At 39.9% G+C, this 15,932-nt stretch overlaps 1 protein-coding gene across 1 annotated transcript in view; it reads right to left on the bottom strand.

Moving 5' to 3' along the window:
* The window catches only part of LOC123654460 (protein vestigial), a 30,834-nt gene extending 17,095 nt beyond the window's left edge, over positions 1 to 13,739 (bottom strand). Inside the window, exons 1-5 of the mRNA XM_045590359.1 lie at positions 13,653 to 13,739; positions 12,568 to 12,753; positions 9,895 to 10,098; positions 5,417 to 5,675; positions 4,969 to 5,127 (exon numbers count right to left, since the gene is read on the bottom strand). Coding sequence (XP_045446315.1) covers positions 4,969 to 5,127; positions 5,417 to 5,675; positions 9,895 to 10,098; positions 12,568 to 12,753; positions 13,653 to 13,739 — 895 coding nt within the window. The remainder of the gene's footprint in view (positions 1 to 4,968; positions 5,128 to 5,416; positions 5,676 to 9,894; positions 10,099 to 12,567; positions 12,754 to 13,652) is intronic.
* Positions 13,740 to 15,932: the final 2,193 nt, after the last annotated feature.

Genomic DNA, 15,932 nt, shown 5'->3' with positions numbered 1-15,932 from the left:
TCCCGTCAAAATCAGTCCAGCCGTTTCAGAGATTAGCCGGAACTAACAGATAAACACAGAATGAGAGACAGACAAAAATTATAAAAAAATGTTATTCTGGTATATGTAGTGTGTATACACATCCATATGAATTTAGTAAATAACGGTTATTTTAATATTACGAACAGACACTCCAATTTTTATTTATTTGTATAGATATAGATACAGATAACAAAGAAAATAAGTAAATCTCGTGTAATTATGTATAATTAATTATTTGTGAAATATCAAGAAAGTTAAAAAATAAGTTTTGCAAATAAATCATCCGATCACATACTAATCAGACAACCTACACGGTATCTCTATCCGTTATCTAATCTCACAAACTTGTCTTAAACACGTTATCATAAACTCGATTGAGCCGGTAACATGCCACTGCTGGGCACAGGCCTCTTGCACCATGTATTAGGAGATCATAAACTAAAACTATCAAAAATACACACATATCTATGTTTTATTACAGAAAAATGTTAGACATGACCTATAATTCAAGAGATTCTTTTTAATTATGATCAGTATAAGTTATTTACTTAGCAACCCGATTATATTTATTGCAAGCTTGCGATTCAGTCTCAGGGCAGGCACCTACAGTACCTACACCTACCGCTATAGCCGCGCCGCTCGGGGGCTCCCACGGGCCGCATTCCGAGAAGCGGTCGTTTTATTGTCGCCGGAGTTATTGGGAGCCCTCAGCCGCTTTGATCTCTTATCTCCTCTCTTTATAGTGTCAACTCGTTGTGTACGAACCTAATAGTGGCCATTTTATTTTACAGCGAGCGCCCCGTTTCCCCACTCGTCGCCATTCTTCGCTCGGAACTATCGCGCTCCTTTTTTTACCCGCAATTCGCGACTCTTGCCTACGAGGGCTACGAGCCTTTGTCGAATTCGTGTCGTGGTCCGCATTATTACGTCCTTGACTTAAGAATTAGGTATACATACAGAGGAAAATTTCTGTGATGTGTTAAAATATTTGGCATTTACAACAAATAAAAAAGGAATTAATAATATACAATGGTGGTATTGTCATAATGAAACGGTTCAGCGAGAGACCGTAGGTAGACACCTATTTGTACAGTAATGTAGCTACGGCTCCTATCTTATAAATAATAACTGCAATTTATCGACCACCAACAACGTTATTTGCGGAATCCGGGGAGGAATAAACATTAAATATGTGAACGCAGTTTGAATAACTTGCAATTAAGATATTTGCTATCAACTGCGAAATGTAAACAAAGTCAACAATTTGTTACACCTAGGTATGTATGATTTTAGTTCCTACTTAAGTCTATGTGTACCTACAAATTTTAATAACTAAATATTTTTTTATCAATGAGTATGTTTTTAAACCAAATTTCAAAAATTTCGACATATTTTCAACATCGAACAAGGAAAATGTAAAAGAAATAACGTCGTGTTAAAGAATGTCGACAGTTCCGTCCATCGAAACAAAACAACAGTCGCTAGCTATCATTTTAATCACGTCGCCTTTCGGCTCCTTTAAAGTAAATGTTTAGCAGAAGTGGAAGGTTGAACAGCAGCTACCTAATATTAGAATCCTAACAAATGCTCTTTCGTGCTCACGTGATTTCAACAACCACAAGTCTGAATCTAATATGTGTGTAGAAGACACCTTGAATAAAGCGCTTACTTTAAAAACAAATCGTTAGGTACTTATCATACATAGGTATACATAACAAAGAAACACTTAAAGGAATGATTCCTAACTCTACCACTGTATTTTTTTAAATCAAAAACGCTATCACGAAGATTGTACAAAGACAAACAAATTGGTTCGTAATTGACGTGAACAGAGTCGTTGGCAAATCAAATGGTCTCTTCATTTGTCGGTAGAGCTCGCGGTCCTAACGACAACATCACAGCTCCTCGATTACGAGAACCTATAATTATCTTTACAAATATGTTTGCAGTGCATGCTAGGCGCGCAGCGCGGGAGGGTGCGGGGTGCGGGCGGAGAGCGGGGGCGGGGGCGGCTCGACCGCCGCACAAAGGCCGCTATGCGTTTTTACAGCGCGGCTCGTTTCGGCCGACATTCAAGTAGTGGTCGCCCGTTTTTCTGAACTAATCGCGCTCGAGGAACTATGTCCCAGTAGTCGGCCACGCCGTGAATCCACAATTCGACCCACTTTTTGGTGCCGCGCCCGGAACCGGTTCGCGTTGCGTCATCGCCGATCCTTATTTTCTATCGCGTCCCAGCGAATGCCATTCATATCCGATATGTCGCTGATTATATGCGCGATTGGTAGCCTGAATATCAATATCAAAGTTAACTTCGAGACTCATAATCAATTCGAGCTCACCTCCCTGATACACAGCCACCTCTGTAGATCAATGAGGTGAGTAGTTACTAATGAACCCGCGAACAGGGGTGTGCTCGGCGAGGCGGGCGGAGTGGCGGGGGCAGATACTCTATTTCGCAATTAAGGCTTTAATTAAGGCCGCAGCTGATTTATCTAGTGAGTTGATTCGCGAGAGCGTTCTACGAAGTGAAGGAGGTTTTTTGCGAGCGCTTCGCGGTATCGAGCCAGCATTGAGCGTAGCGACCGGTCGCCAGGAAACGAGTCGATTCGTCCTGGAAGAACGCCGCGCGAGCAGTACCGGGAACCGAGACCGGGAGCTCCGGCGAGTGGCAAGAAAGCACATAAATCAGCCCGCAGTTCACTCGCGGCTCGGAACAGGCCGCCTTGGACTAGTTTCTCAAGATGGCTTTATGCGTCCGTACTAATTAGTAAGCAGGAAGTCAGCGAACTCGGTAAGAAAGTCAATGAGAGTTTCATGCGATTAAGGTTTCTATGGGATTATTAAACTAGGTACGCGTAACCCTTCTGCCAATAATTACTTGAAAACTAATATAGTCTGTTATTTTTAACAAATGAGTGTCAACATTTTTGACTGCGATGCTATTGGTCCACGTAATCAACATAAAGTCCGTATCACACAAACGCTCTAGTTACACGCATACTTAGTTGATTCAGCGACTACCTGCGCGTAGCACGTGTTACGCACTAAGAGTCAACCAGACGACATTGTTTGTGCGCGAGTCATGGCGGACAGGTTTCCTGTAGTTAAGCGTACCTTGCAATGCCCTTTGCAATTTATAACAGAAAAATAAATTCTATACAATTTATTTAAATCATTTAAAGACTTTGATCGTAATATTACATAATGGATTTAATGAAATATGACGACGCGTTAGCGTAACGTCTACCTAACCTAACCTGTCTGTCTGTCTGTTTTTTCCGGATAATCTCTGAAACTGCTGGGCCATTTTTGACGTGACTTTCACTGGCAGATAGCTGATTTAATGACGATTAACTTAGGCTACTTTTATTTTAGAAATTCATAAGTTTTATAACTCTGCGAACTGAACAATAACTTTTTTGTCAAATTCCACGCGGATGAAGTCGCGGGCACAGCTAGTATAATTATAAAAATAATTAAATTTTCTCTACTTTACATCACAGAAGTATTCAAGATGAACGGGCCTTTACAGTTTAAAAAGTAGAACAAAGGCGTTGGCCCCGCCCCCAACAATGACCCATCTCACTCTCTCATACTCAGTACTCGTTAGGTAAAAAAAAAACATTAGTAACGATTAGTCGACTCTACATTTTAGAAAAATCAGAGATGTAACTAGAAACAATAACACAAGCAATAAGAGAGCGGTAGCGGCGCGGCGTCGGCGGACGGTACGCGCAGACAATACTTCACAATACTCTTGTTTCCGACGAGTAACAATCACAATGTTCCTGCCTATCAGATCTTATTCCTTTGTTGCGAGGTTGAGTAACGAGCGATGCACGCGAGGTGACGTTCTCACACAGAAATAACAAACTGGAAAAATGATTACCAGTGCCTTTCTTTTACAAGGAAGATGGGCCGGATGGTTACAAGGAACTTGCTCTGTTTCAACGTGTCGCCGTTGATATCAAAGTGAGCTCTCATACATTTGCAATATTTCCGTTACGAGTAGTTATTCGCTTCGATGAATCGCGGTGTGAGCCTCCCTCATAGCACGGAGTATTTTAGTACATAATACGTTATTACATGAAATACGCTGTACGCTGTTGATTCTTAAGATAACTTTTCAGACAGGACAATTGCAGCGGCCTCTAAATACCTAATCTTACGAAGTGCAACTGTACTCCAAATATTGTGGCTTTCAGACTAATCAGAATACAAGCAAAGTCTATCGCAGATTACAACTAGGTATTCGGTGACTGAAAAGGTTTCCGTTATTGATTTGATCGACTAATGATAATTAACAATTTGTTCAACTACGATTATGCCAATAAACTTTTTTTGGAAAATGTGCAATATGGCGTTTAAATTTTGAGAAACATTAACATTCTGTGAATTCTTTCGCATCGTAATTCCTAGAACATATTTCTCCGTCCGAGCGTGGTTTCTTGCGGCGACTGCAGCCTGAGCTCGGTACAGTTCGCGCGGCTTAACATGCAGGGAGCGGCCCGGGCCGCGGCCGCCGCGCAAAAACTGCGTGAATAGCCTTCATGTTATAAACATACATACATAGAGCCTGCGCCACACCGCGCTGCTCTTCACACGCGAGCGCCCCTACCGCGCGAACTCGCTCTCACTAGCCACTCTCACTCTCCAGTTACTTTTATAACAAATTATTATAAGAAGCGCCTACCGACACGTTAGCGCAACGGTCATAGCGCTGGCGGTTGCGATTTCGATCTACGCACATAGCATATATTTGTATTGGCCAAACACATATGGTTTGGGCGTTTGTGTATTTGTCTATTGTGTGCGTTTCCAGACCCCTGACAAAGGAGTAAACACTAATGGGGGACGTTGAGTGTGAGAGGTTTGTTTTTTGTAAAGTAACTCAGCTGTTCTTAGATATGGGGGTATGTATTGTAGTGTAGTGTACCGTTTCTTTACCTTTGGGCTTGTCGAGGGCCAGCGCGCGGGCGAAGTGCTCGTCGACGACGGCGGCCACGTCGCCGGAGTAGTGCGTGAACACGACGCAGTTGGCGCTGACGTACTGCGCACGCGCGCGCGCGCCGCCGCACTCGCCCTCCGACTCCGACGAGCCGCCGCCTGAGGGCGCAGAGATGGCGTCTCTAACTCTGTCAACTTTGGTACCGCACACTCTGCTATGTAATGTCTTAGCAATGTGATTGTTTAATTTAGGTTATTTCTTGCGAAACTGCTGTTTTTGAATAGGTATACCTTGTACTTGTGCCCAAGTATATGTACTTAAAATTATCTCAATAAATTCACCGTTAGATGGATATTTAATGGGTTTAGTTGAGCTCATAAACCTTCCCTAACTCTAATATAATCTGTAATCGTTACATGTATATAGAGCTGGTAACAGGCGACTGACCGTCAGCGCTGGCGCGGCCGTGCGCGGAGAGGTCCTCCTCCTTGGTGCGCAGGCGCGGCGAGTGGTGCGCGGCGGCGGGCTGGTGCGCGTGGTGCGCGAGGTGCGCGTGGTGCGCGTGGTGCGGCAGCGCGTGCGCGTGCGGCGGCGACCCGGGAGACTGCGCGCCCGACGACGCCGAGCCCGAGCTGAGCGCCGCCGCGCCGCCCGTCGCCGCGCCCCCGCCGTACTCGCCCGCATTGCCGCCGCTCTGCACGTTCAACTGGAACACATTATGAGCTTTAGCTAATGTAAGGACGACGTGTATTGCACAGAGGTCACACAGAGGCACAGAGGTGACATGACAGAGTACCAACAATCCAATATCAGAGGTTAATATCGGAGAAATAAGTAATCCCACCGTCTCATCTTATTAGCTATGGCAGAACAATGAAAAGAAGAGATAGTCTATAAAATTAGATACAGCAGGTCTTAGATTATATTTGGATAATTAAAAAAAAAACATATTTAACGTTTTACTTTTATGCAAGCTGCTGTAATTACGATGCATTTGCATCTTAAAAACATTGCTGTCATCCATCACAGTAGCACAGGTATAGGGTATGGTGGGTTGATGTACCCACATCATACGTCGCGAGTCAGTACATAAAATATCGTTCCATTGGTTGTGACGACGATAACACAGTATCGCACTCGCAGATCGTGTCATTCGCGTCTCAACCAGTTTGTCAGCGGTTGTCACGAGACCGGCATCTGCGCGTGTGTGCGCAGCGCTAGGACTAATGCTCACACGCACACACGCGGGTGTCACCGAACTGCTTCACGCTTCAAGCTTCACAGTCCAACTCGTGCACGCACTTAGACATATCTACTTATGTATATAATTCACAACGATTAACTCCTCACCGCGTACAACGAGCCTGTCCCACGGGTGCCTGCACTAGATGCTCCCGCGCGACAACATTTCACAACGCCAAGCCCTTTATGAATGTCACACGCTCGCCTCCCCGTAATTACTATGTAATTTATAATATAAATCATGCTTTATGTTTCAAATAATAAACATAATAACGTTTCGTAATCGTAACAATTTTTCGCAGTTAATAGCGACCGTCACATAAATTACGCGTAATTAATACTTCGCTAAAGAATAATTTTTATGCAACGACGTCAGCATTCAGCGTAGAGAATTAAGACGACCCGTGTGTTTCAAGTGCCTTTAAGTGCGTTTATAACATTTTTAAATACTCTTAATTTTCACTAACTTCATTTAATGTAAGTAGCAATTAAATTAAACAACTCAATTAAGAGTTAACCATTATAGCGAATGAAATTTTTACGTTTCGATCGAGAAATTAATGAGAAGACTTCATGATTACATCGTTGAGATTTAATGGAAAGCGATACTCGGAGATATTATTCTTACTTTTATTGCCCACCGAAATGTTTATTACATGCGTTTTAAGCATATGAATGTTTAAACGAAAGAAATGTTTTTTTTATCGGAATCTATTCATTTACAAGTCAGATGGGACACTATTAAGTGTATTTATTGCTCGCCAGCGCGGCTCGGAGATGAGTCATTCATAAATAGTAATAATTTATCAGAACATTTTCCCAAGAACGAGTGCTTCTACGAGTGGGTACTGTTCTCGACACCCTGCAGCGCTACAGAACTTACAGCAGCGTTCTAATGGCGACAGAGCCGTTGATAAGATGCGTTCATTACTGCCATATCCGACAACTTCTTGACAATAGAGTGAATTGTTCATATAAATAAATTACTTATCTACTTAATAAATGTATCACCATATCTACCGAAAAGCTAAACATTTAATAATTTACATACAGTACCTAAGCCTTCAAGTGTTATTAATTTAAATATAACAGATTAGTCTAAAGTAATAAATCTAGAAGGTGATAGCAGTGCGCAGTCGACCGAGGGAGTGTACGAGTTACCGTATCTCTTACGGGCGCTGTGATGGTTTATTTGAAGTACACTGAAGCGTAACGACGAGTATAGTCTGCGGAACGATATGAGGAGATTCCTCCCAGAGTTTGTTCCACGTTTGTAAGTTTTGTACAAGGTGAGCGATATTTAAGTGGACACACATAGTATGTTATTTAAAACAAATATAATTTTAATTTGTAAAATCACGATTAAAACGAGCTTTTGAAGTCTACTGGAGTAAAGTAATTTTTGATCTTGACCTAAACACTTGTACCTATTTATACATTACAGAAAGTTACGCAGGTAGAATGTTATTATTTGTGTACAAGCTTATAATAAAAATGAGAGAAAAAGTCGCATAGAAAACCACTTTTAGTTTCAAATAAGACCTCCTTATCGGCGCTCCATTGCATCATCTGACTCATAAGCACACGAACACTAGAGAGCCAGTCGGTGGCAGATAGCGCTCACGAGGCGTATCGAGAGGTATCAGAATGAGATCCAACAGCCGGAGCAGCCATAGATAACAATATGATATAATATATTATAAGCGCGTAGTTCCCAATATGTACCTACCTACTTCGTAAACTTAAGCACGTGTTACTTTTGATTGTGGCCCATTTTTAAACAGTCCACGACGTCTTTCTAATATCATATGTTTGTTTCAATTGAAAACTATTCGTAGGTATTGTATTTTAATATAACAAAAGTATTAAAAATTTAATGTTTCCGATTAATTGTCGGTCAGGAATGGTGGTGCGAATCGAAGCTATTTCCTCGTAGAATCGCAATCCGATTCTTAGGAAGAAAAATGAATCATCTGTCACCGGCGTAGACAATAGGGAGATAAATCTTTCGTGTCGTACATGAATTACCTACTAATCGTATTGCTATTCAGTGTTACACAACTGACTGTTTATTATTAGGTATATGAAAATTCCGTTGAACCTCAATCACGTTTTCACTGCGATACATAACGGTAAATGTTAAATGAAATGGAAAACAATATTCGCAATGAAGAGAAGCGCAGTGGGCGCAGGGGCGGCTGCTCGGCGGCTGCTCGGCGGCGGAAGTGTATTACTAGCAGAGTTCGCCTCTCTGAGCTATACGACTAGCTGTATAGTGTATGGTACGTTCAGGAGCGGGGCTCACGTGGTATATAGCGCTCGTGTTAAAGTGTAGATTATAAGTTTATTAAGAAGTGGTGATTGTTGACTAATAATAATTAGGTAAGTGTAGTTATGTGCCTCTTGACCACTGCCAATCTTACCACGTCTATTTTCAACGAACGTTTTGATATGATCGGCAACAGCTACACTTTTTTTTAATCTTCGTTATCGACAAACGGTCGTATACAAAGTCGTATAATTTCATTTTATAACGCATTATTATTATGTGTGACAAGCAGAACTAAGCTAAATAAATTACTTTAAAAAAACTACAAACTTGATCAGAATAAAAAAGCAAGCTTCCACTCAAGTTTCGAAACCAAATTTATTCCCGAGAAAACTGTAGTGTAGTGTATCACTGACAATATATAAGCCTCTCGTTATTTATTTTCAAATTATGATTCGGATGCTAAACATTGGACAACGCAAACTCGACGCGATGGGTTTCCTTGGCGTTCAAAACCACGTAGTTTGTTTGTAACCAATCGATGATATGCGATAAAGAACTGTTCTTGTCGTCATAATTTAATTTTTCCTATCAACTTTAAACATAAGAAATGTGTCATCTGCAAATAGCACTATATCACAAATACTCTTAAAGTAAAATGGCAGATCATTTATATATATTTTAAAAAAAAAGGGAACACTCATTGCTTTTGGAACGTCCATTTCTAGCACAGCTACAGAAGACTTCATTCCGTAGATTGAAAAATTTTTCATTTTATTAGATAGATATAAAGTATTGGGATTAAAAGCTTTGCCATTAACTCCGTAATACTCAAATTCACGTAATAGAATCCACGCAATCAAATGCCTTCGATAAGTCACAAAATATACCAATAGCATTTTGTGACCTCTCCTAAGCGTCATATCTATGCTTGAGAAGTCCTACACTAGCATTTGTCGTAGAGCGACCTTTAGTGAAACCGTACTGTTCACTGCGAAAAATGTCGTTAACTTTAAAATGGAAAAGAATTTGGTTCGGTATCATTTTTTCAAACGTTTTACTTAAGGACGGCAGGATTGATATAGGTCTATAATTACTGGAATCACTTCGATTTCTCAAAGAAAATAGCGAGGCAAATATTATGAATGGCTCTAGACACTTCGCGGCAGGTGAAGACTTGTTCGCGAGAGGCGCACATTTTTACACAAATTAGAAATTTCACGCGGATCGGAATCAAAAATTTCATGAATGTGCTTCGCTCGGAAGCTAATCAGCGCAGCTCGTAATCGATCGTAATTGATACTCGCGGTGAACTGAAAATCGCCATAAGCGTTCCCCGACTACGATTCCAAGTATCAGAGCTATGTGGGAGCTAGAAAAACTAGCGTGTAAAGGTGCTGCTCGCAAAAACTACGCGCATTAGTATGAGGCGCGCGGCGCGCTCGTTTCGCATAACCGCGTGCAGCGCCCTGTAGCCGTCTTCGGGGTAGAGCGCTACTGCAGTGTGGACTGTGCGACGAATACTCGAAACAATTTTAGTTTTTGTTTTCTTTAAAATCAATTTATTACTATTCCTAGTTGCACTGTTACAATGCACAGTCTTGAAACAAAGCAAATCCTGGTGAACATACGTAATATGGTTTATTGAATCAACATGATATCATGAATGAGGACTCTTGACATGACGCCTTTTGTTTCTCTTACGCGTACCTAGGTATTCCTTGTACACGCTCGCTTGGAGTAAGGTTTCATGAGTACAGAGATATCTATTTATTTGCTTGTAATATAATTTTATATATTTAGGATGTTAAACAATTAATTCAAAAACTTGTTTGCAAAATGCAATCTAATCATTTTGTTGTAGGTAACGGACACCACATGCTATGTGGTTACGGCATCAAAGAATATAGCCACCCTCTCTCTTACACCACCACCTTGGAACTTAAAAAGCCGACCGGTGGCGGGATAACCATCCAACTGCTGGCTTTGAAATACACAAGTCGAAGACTGCAGCAGTGTCTTCGGTGCGACAAAGCCAGCCCTGCGATCACCAACCCGCCTGCCCAGCGTGGTGACTATGGGCAAAACACATGATTACACGCCATTTTTGCCGTGAACTTGTGGAGGCCTATGTCCAGTAGTGGACTGCGAAAGGCTGCTGTGATGATTATGATGAACGGACATCGCGAAAGGTGACACCTCAGTATTGGAAAGTTAATAATTTGATCATCAAATCAAATTGATTTGAGGCCACGTTTTAGTAGATAGTTACACCAGCGCATACGTATTATGAGCCAGACGCTGTTAGTAAATCAAAGGCAAGCAGGAGCGTCGGATCAAGTTACCAATTAAACGGGAAGTGTATGCGGACCTTCGTCGTTAGCAATGAATTAATTTTATTTCTCGATTTGAATCGTTCACGTCACCGCGACACATCTGCGCCTTCCGACATGTTGTAGACTGTTACGCAGTACACATTATACGAAAGTTTTATTTGAAATGTAACTAAAGTCTTCGAAAACATGAACTCGCGTCGAACATAATATCGAGATTATCGAGGCAGTGAGTAAAGTATAAGAAGGGATTTAGAAATTGTCAGATACGTAAAACTATGAGAATAACAGTACATTAAGGTGTCTAATATTAAAGTCCCGGCAATTATTGAAAGAAAATTGAACTACTGTGCCTGTTGGACTCACGTGAACTCGTATTTATATTACATTTTTTTTTTCATTTTATATTTATATTTTAGGATTTTTTTTAATTATTATGAATAAGAATGACTTGAAATAATATGCAAATTATAAAATAACTTTTGATATGTTATGTATGTATCTCATAATCTCTCAAGTGTTATCAAGGAGTGATTCTCATCGCAGCTATATTAGACATACATACATACGTGACCCGGGCGCACCTGCCGCTATCGATGACGCGCGTCGCGCATCGAATGACATGACAAAATGTACCTAATTAACTTACATCTGACTGTATAAACTTTATTTGTTAAGGCGAAAGTTTGGCACACCTTCTATGCTTGTGTGTGTTATTAATTTTCATGTTCGTATCTCGGTGACGTGTTAATAAAAACATAAATGGCAACGATATATAAATATATTAGGTACCTAAATGTCTAGGTCTACTATTATTTTTTTAAATAATTTAATGTCAACTACTTTTAGAATTTAAAGGTAGAGATGTCCTTATACAGAAACAATTAGGTACCTACAATGAGATTAATTTTACGAATCAAAAAGCCTTTTTACTATCGATAGATGTGTTTAAATTCTCAGTAGCGACACACAAACAAGATAAAGCACTACCCTCCGTAAGAAATAAAAGACATCAGCGGGTCGAGCCACATTAACAAGACACAGAGGCCGCCGCGCGGTAGAAAAACTAGCTGCCGAGCAATTTACTGAAAAGAGAATAGGACCGCGCGAACAGTTCCGAGAATCAATTGTCCCTTCTGTTCGTGAGTGGAGATATAATAGCGAGTAAGTATTGCCGCTAACAGCCGCAGGTTCTGGTGTCTAGTAGTTCGTTTCACCGTTACACCTGGTTTCATTGAAACAATTACAACAACGACGTAATTCTGTCGAGGCCTGGCTATGCATGGGTACGTATAATCTATAAGTTTAGGTGTATTATAGGCAAGATAAGGTTCAGTAAATATTTAGACGCAAACAGTAATTTAGAATCGATCACTTCATGGTTCAACGTCTGTTCTGAAATAGTGCTGCAACGCATTGTAAAAAAATATTACTATAATATAACAAGCAACAAATAAGTACAACAAACAAGGGACGTCCACGCCTCATACTGAAGTAATTTAAGTATTTAGCTATCAAATATAAAATATTTACTACGATGAACCTTAGATATAGTCTTAGACTTAGTCTAATCATAGTAAAACTACTATGTTGACACTATGATTTCTTTTTAGTATACAATATAAAGTATCCGTGGGCTGTACGGTTGTTTTCCATCCAAGTGGAATAAAATAAATGGTCTTTAGCTGGCATGTACGTCAGTTTTGCGTACACACGTAGCCTCAGTCGGTAAGCGGAAGGCAGTCGGCACTCACCCGATCGTACTGGAAGTGCGGCGCGTGGTGGAAGGAGCGCGCGGCGCCGCGGCCGTACAGGTAGGGGTAGTAGGCGCCGTACATCACCTCGGGGCAGCTCACCGCCATCCCGCCCGCCGCCGCCGCCCCATCGCCGCGCCCGCCCGCCCCCCGCGCCCTGCCGCCCTCGCCGCTGGCGCCCGCACTCTGCGCACAAGGGCACAAGTTACTAGGACTGCAGCAGAGTCAAAACAGGAATGTGCTTTAGGTGCATATAATTAACAACAGTCACAGGTAGATTTCCTAAAGGCATGTTATACCTATATAGTGAAAATATGAAATTAACGTAACAAACTCGCCATACACTTTCCAACCTCGCTCGTTCGCATTTTATTCAGTAAAATATCAGCATCATTTAAATATTGTTTTCTTTTTAAATAGGAACCACTTTTAGAGGGACGCCCAATAAAGTTGCTTTACTTTACCAAACATTTCAATCAAAACCGATGTAAAAAGAATTATTTATCGAAGCTGATTAAAAATGCATATCAATATCTACATTAAATATTTATCAAATTCCTTAAATATTAATAGCAATATTAATATTAATATTGCTATAACGCTATTTTATCAAGTATTTCATCTGGCCGACGCCGCACATTATCATTAAACAGCTAATTATATGGAGAAGACTTAGAATGTTTCTACATCATGTCTTGACAGTTAGTAGTAAGCGAATGAGAGTATCAAAACTGTCAAAAGAATCTTTAGTGGTCGTACAGGTTAGCGCACATTCAGCAATGTGATTGTCTTTGCAATTTACTTAATAATCTCCATTAATTAAGGATATTTCTTACGAAATTGCTGTTTGCATATACCTTAGACATTTGTACAGGCCTATAAATACTTAAAACAATCTTAATGTTAGATCGACTTCCATTGGGTATGGTTTCCCTCACATGTCATCTCTCACTCATAGGTATATAAACTCTACACCATACAGCGGTCTACCAGTCGGTACCACCAACAGGATTCGAAAAACATGACAATCGGTGTCGGTTAAAGCATACACATAATACCTAAATATTAGTAAACGAATTCGTCACCTTGTAGGTACTTGAATCACGTGCCATCGGAAAATCATTATTCTCGATCAAGATTCTGCCTATAACATGCCACTCTATAGGGCTCATTCTCCATGTAAATGTCCGAGCTTAATCCACCACGCTGCTCCACTTGGCATAAAATCATTATAAAATTCGTAATTTGCATTGCTTGCTTTTACGTTACGACTGCAGTCGTACATCATCACATCCGTACATGTCACAAGATTGTGACATTGATTGAAATTATAGGAGCTTACAGGGCTTACAGACACCATACGTCGCCTCAAAGGAGCTGAGCCAGAATAGCAAGAGAATCAATGGAATCGTCAAGCAGATGCCTCCTTGTACTAACATTCTGTTACAAGTAAGCACAAGGTGAGTGGTTACTCATACACTACACACTGACAGACTGACTGACAAACACACGTGCACACAGGTCGAACATAACTTTGTGTTTATCGATCACCATCTGCACACATTACAATTTATAATTAATGTTAATAGAAAGCACAAATATGTAGTGTGTGTTTACCGGATAGCTGTATCCGTAGAACTTATGACTGCCTGGTACTCGCAACTAGATTCTAGTTGATTTAATGTAAAATCAAGAATGCTCAATAGTGTAGAAGTCTAATATTGTTATGTTATTGTAGATTCCTTATAAATAAATATAGATAGGCTTTTTTGATAGTCGTTCGCTATAAAACAAATTCGGTCCTATTATTTTATTAGATTACTGTTTTAAAACTGGCGCTCATATGATTGATTGCATTCAGAAGACATACATATTTCAGTTTCACCTGTTACATGTTTTGATATCCGACAGTTGCTTGACATGTATTAAGCCTCATTAGGTTGGTAGTCCTCGCTCTTGAATCGACGTGAAGCCGTTATATAGGCTACGTAAATTCTACATAACTTTGGAGTTTTATTAGTGAAGTATTTATATAAAAGGAATAAACAAACCTTGTTTTATAATAACTAATTTTTGAAATGCGTTCTGATGGTTCATATTTCTAGTTAATACTTATCCTCAGTTGTGTAACTGTGTAATTGTAATGATTTATGATTATCAAAACTGCAAGTCGGCGCGTACTTCGTACGAACGGTCAGCCGGGATATTTGTAAACAATCGTTTATGTAATGACTTTGAACCGGTTATTCCTGTTTCAAATTCCATGTACAACTAAATTCTTGTTTTTATTTATTTCATAAAAAAAACTTTGACAGTTTTACAAATATAAAAACAAAATACGAGCAAATAAAATAGTTTTAAGTGTTTTATTATGGCCTCAATTAAAGAAGAACACGGCATGAGGCGTAATAGCGTCCACAACATTAAATAATATAAACGAGTTGTCCTATTGAAGTGTTTCTTCTTTTATTGTTATGAAAATATTTTGTATTCTCCATTCTACGTGACATTGGCGAAACCGTCTGTGCTCATTGACTCACTATTGAAAGCCATTAAAGCCTAAAGAAGAAAATTATGTTTGCTCGCAAACGAAAAAAAAACCGACTTCAATTACATCGACGAGTAATAGAACGTAGATCGACGAAAAAATAGTCAAGTAAATACGCGTTATCAAAGATTACTCAAAAAGTAGTTATCAGATCTCGATAAAATTCATATGTCACCACATGATAAACATCGATTAAATTAAAAATTATCAAAATCGGTACACCCAGTAAAAAGTTATTGCGGATTTTCGAGAGTTTCCCTCGATTTATCTGGGATCCCATCATCAGATACTTTTCCTTATCACGGTACTAAACTAGGGATATCCCCTTTCTAACAAAAAAAGAATTATTGAAATCGGTACATCCAGTAGAAAGTTATGCGGTATAATACAACGTAGGTCGACGAAAAAAGCGTCAAGTAAAAACGCATTATTAGATATAACTCGAAAAGTAGTTTGTTAGATCTCAAATAAATTTAAATGGGACCAATTGACACACACCACCTTTCGATTAAAAAAAAATTATCGAAATCGGTCCACACGGTCAAAAGTTCTGATGTAACATACATTAAAAAAAAATACAGTCGAATTATTGAGAACCTCCTCCTTTTTTGGAAGTCGGTTAAAAAGCCATTAACTCGAAAGAATCTATACATATAATAAAATGGTAGGAAAGTCAAAACTGTACATTGAATATTTTTTTAAAAGAATATTTGGGGTGTGATCTACAATCGATACCAAAGCCGGAAATATAGTTTTTAGAATTTTATGCCGGGATAAACTCAAAAAGTACCGCATGGATTTACTTCAAATTTGGCAC

The sequence above is a fragment of the Melitaea cinxia genome, chromosome 6 (genome assembly GCF_905220565.1).
Source record: "Melitaea cinxia chromosome 6, ilMelCinx1.1, whole genome shotgun sequence".
NCBI lineage: Eukaryota > Metazoa > Arthropoda > Insecta > Lepidoptera > Nymphalidae > Melitaea > Melitaea cinxia.
The sequence above is the reverse complement of the archived record's forward strand: the minus strand, read 5'-3'. Positions and strand labels throughout refer to the sequence as shown.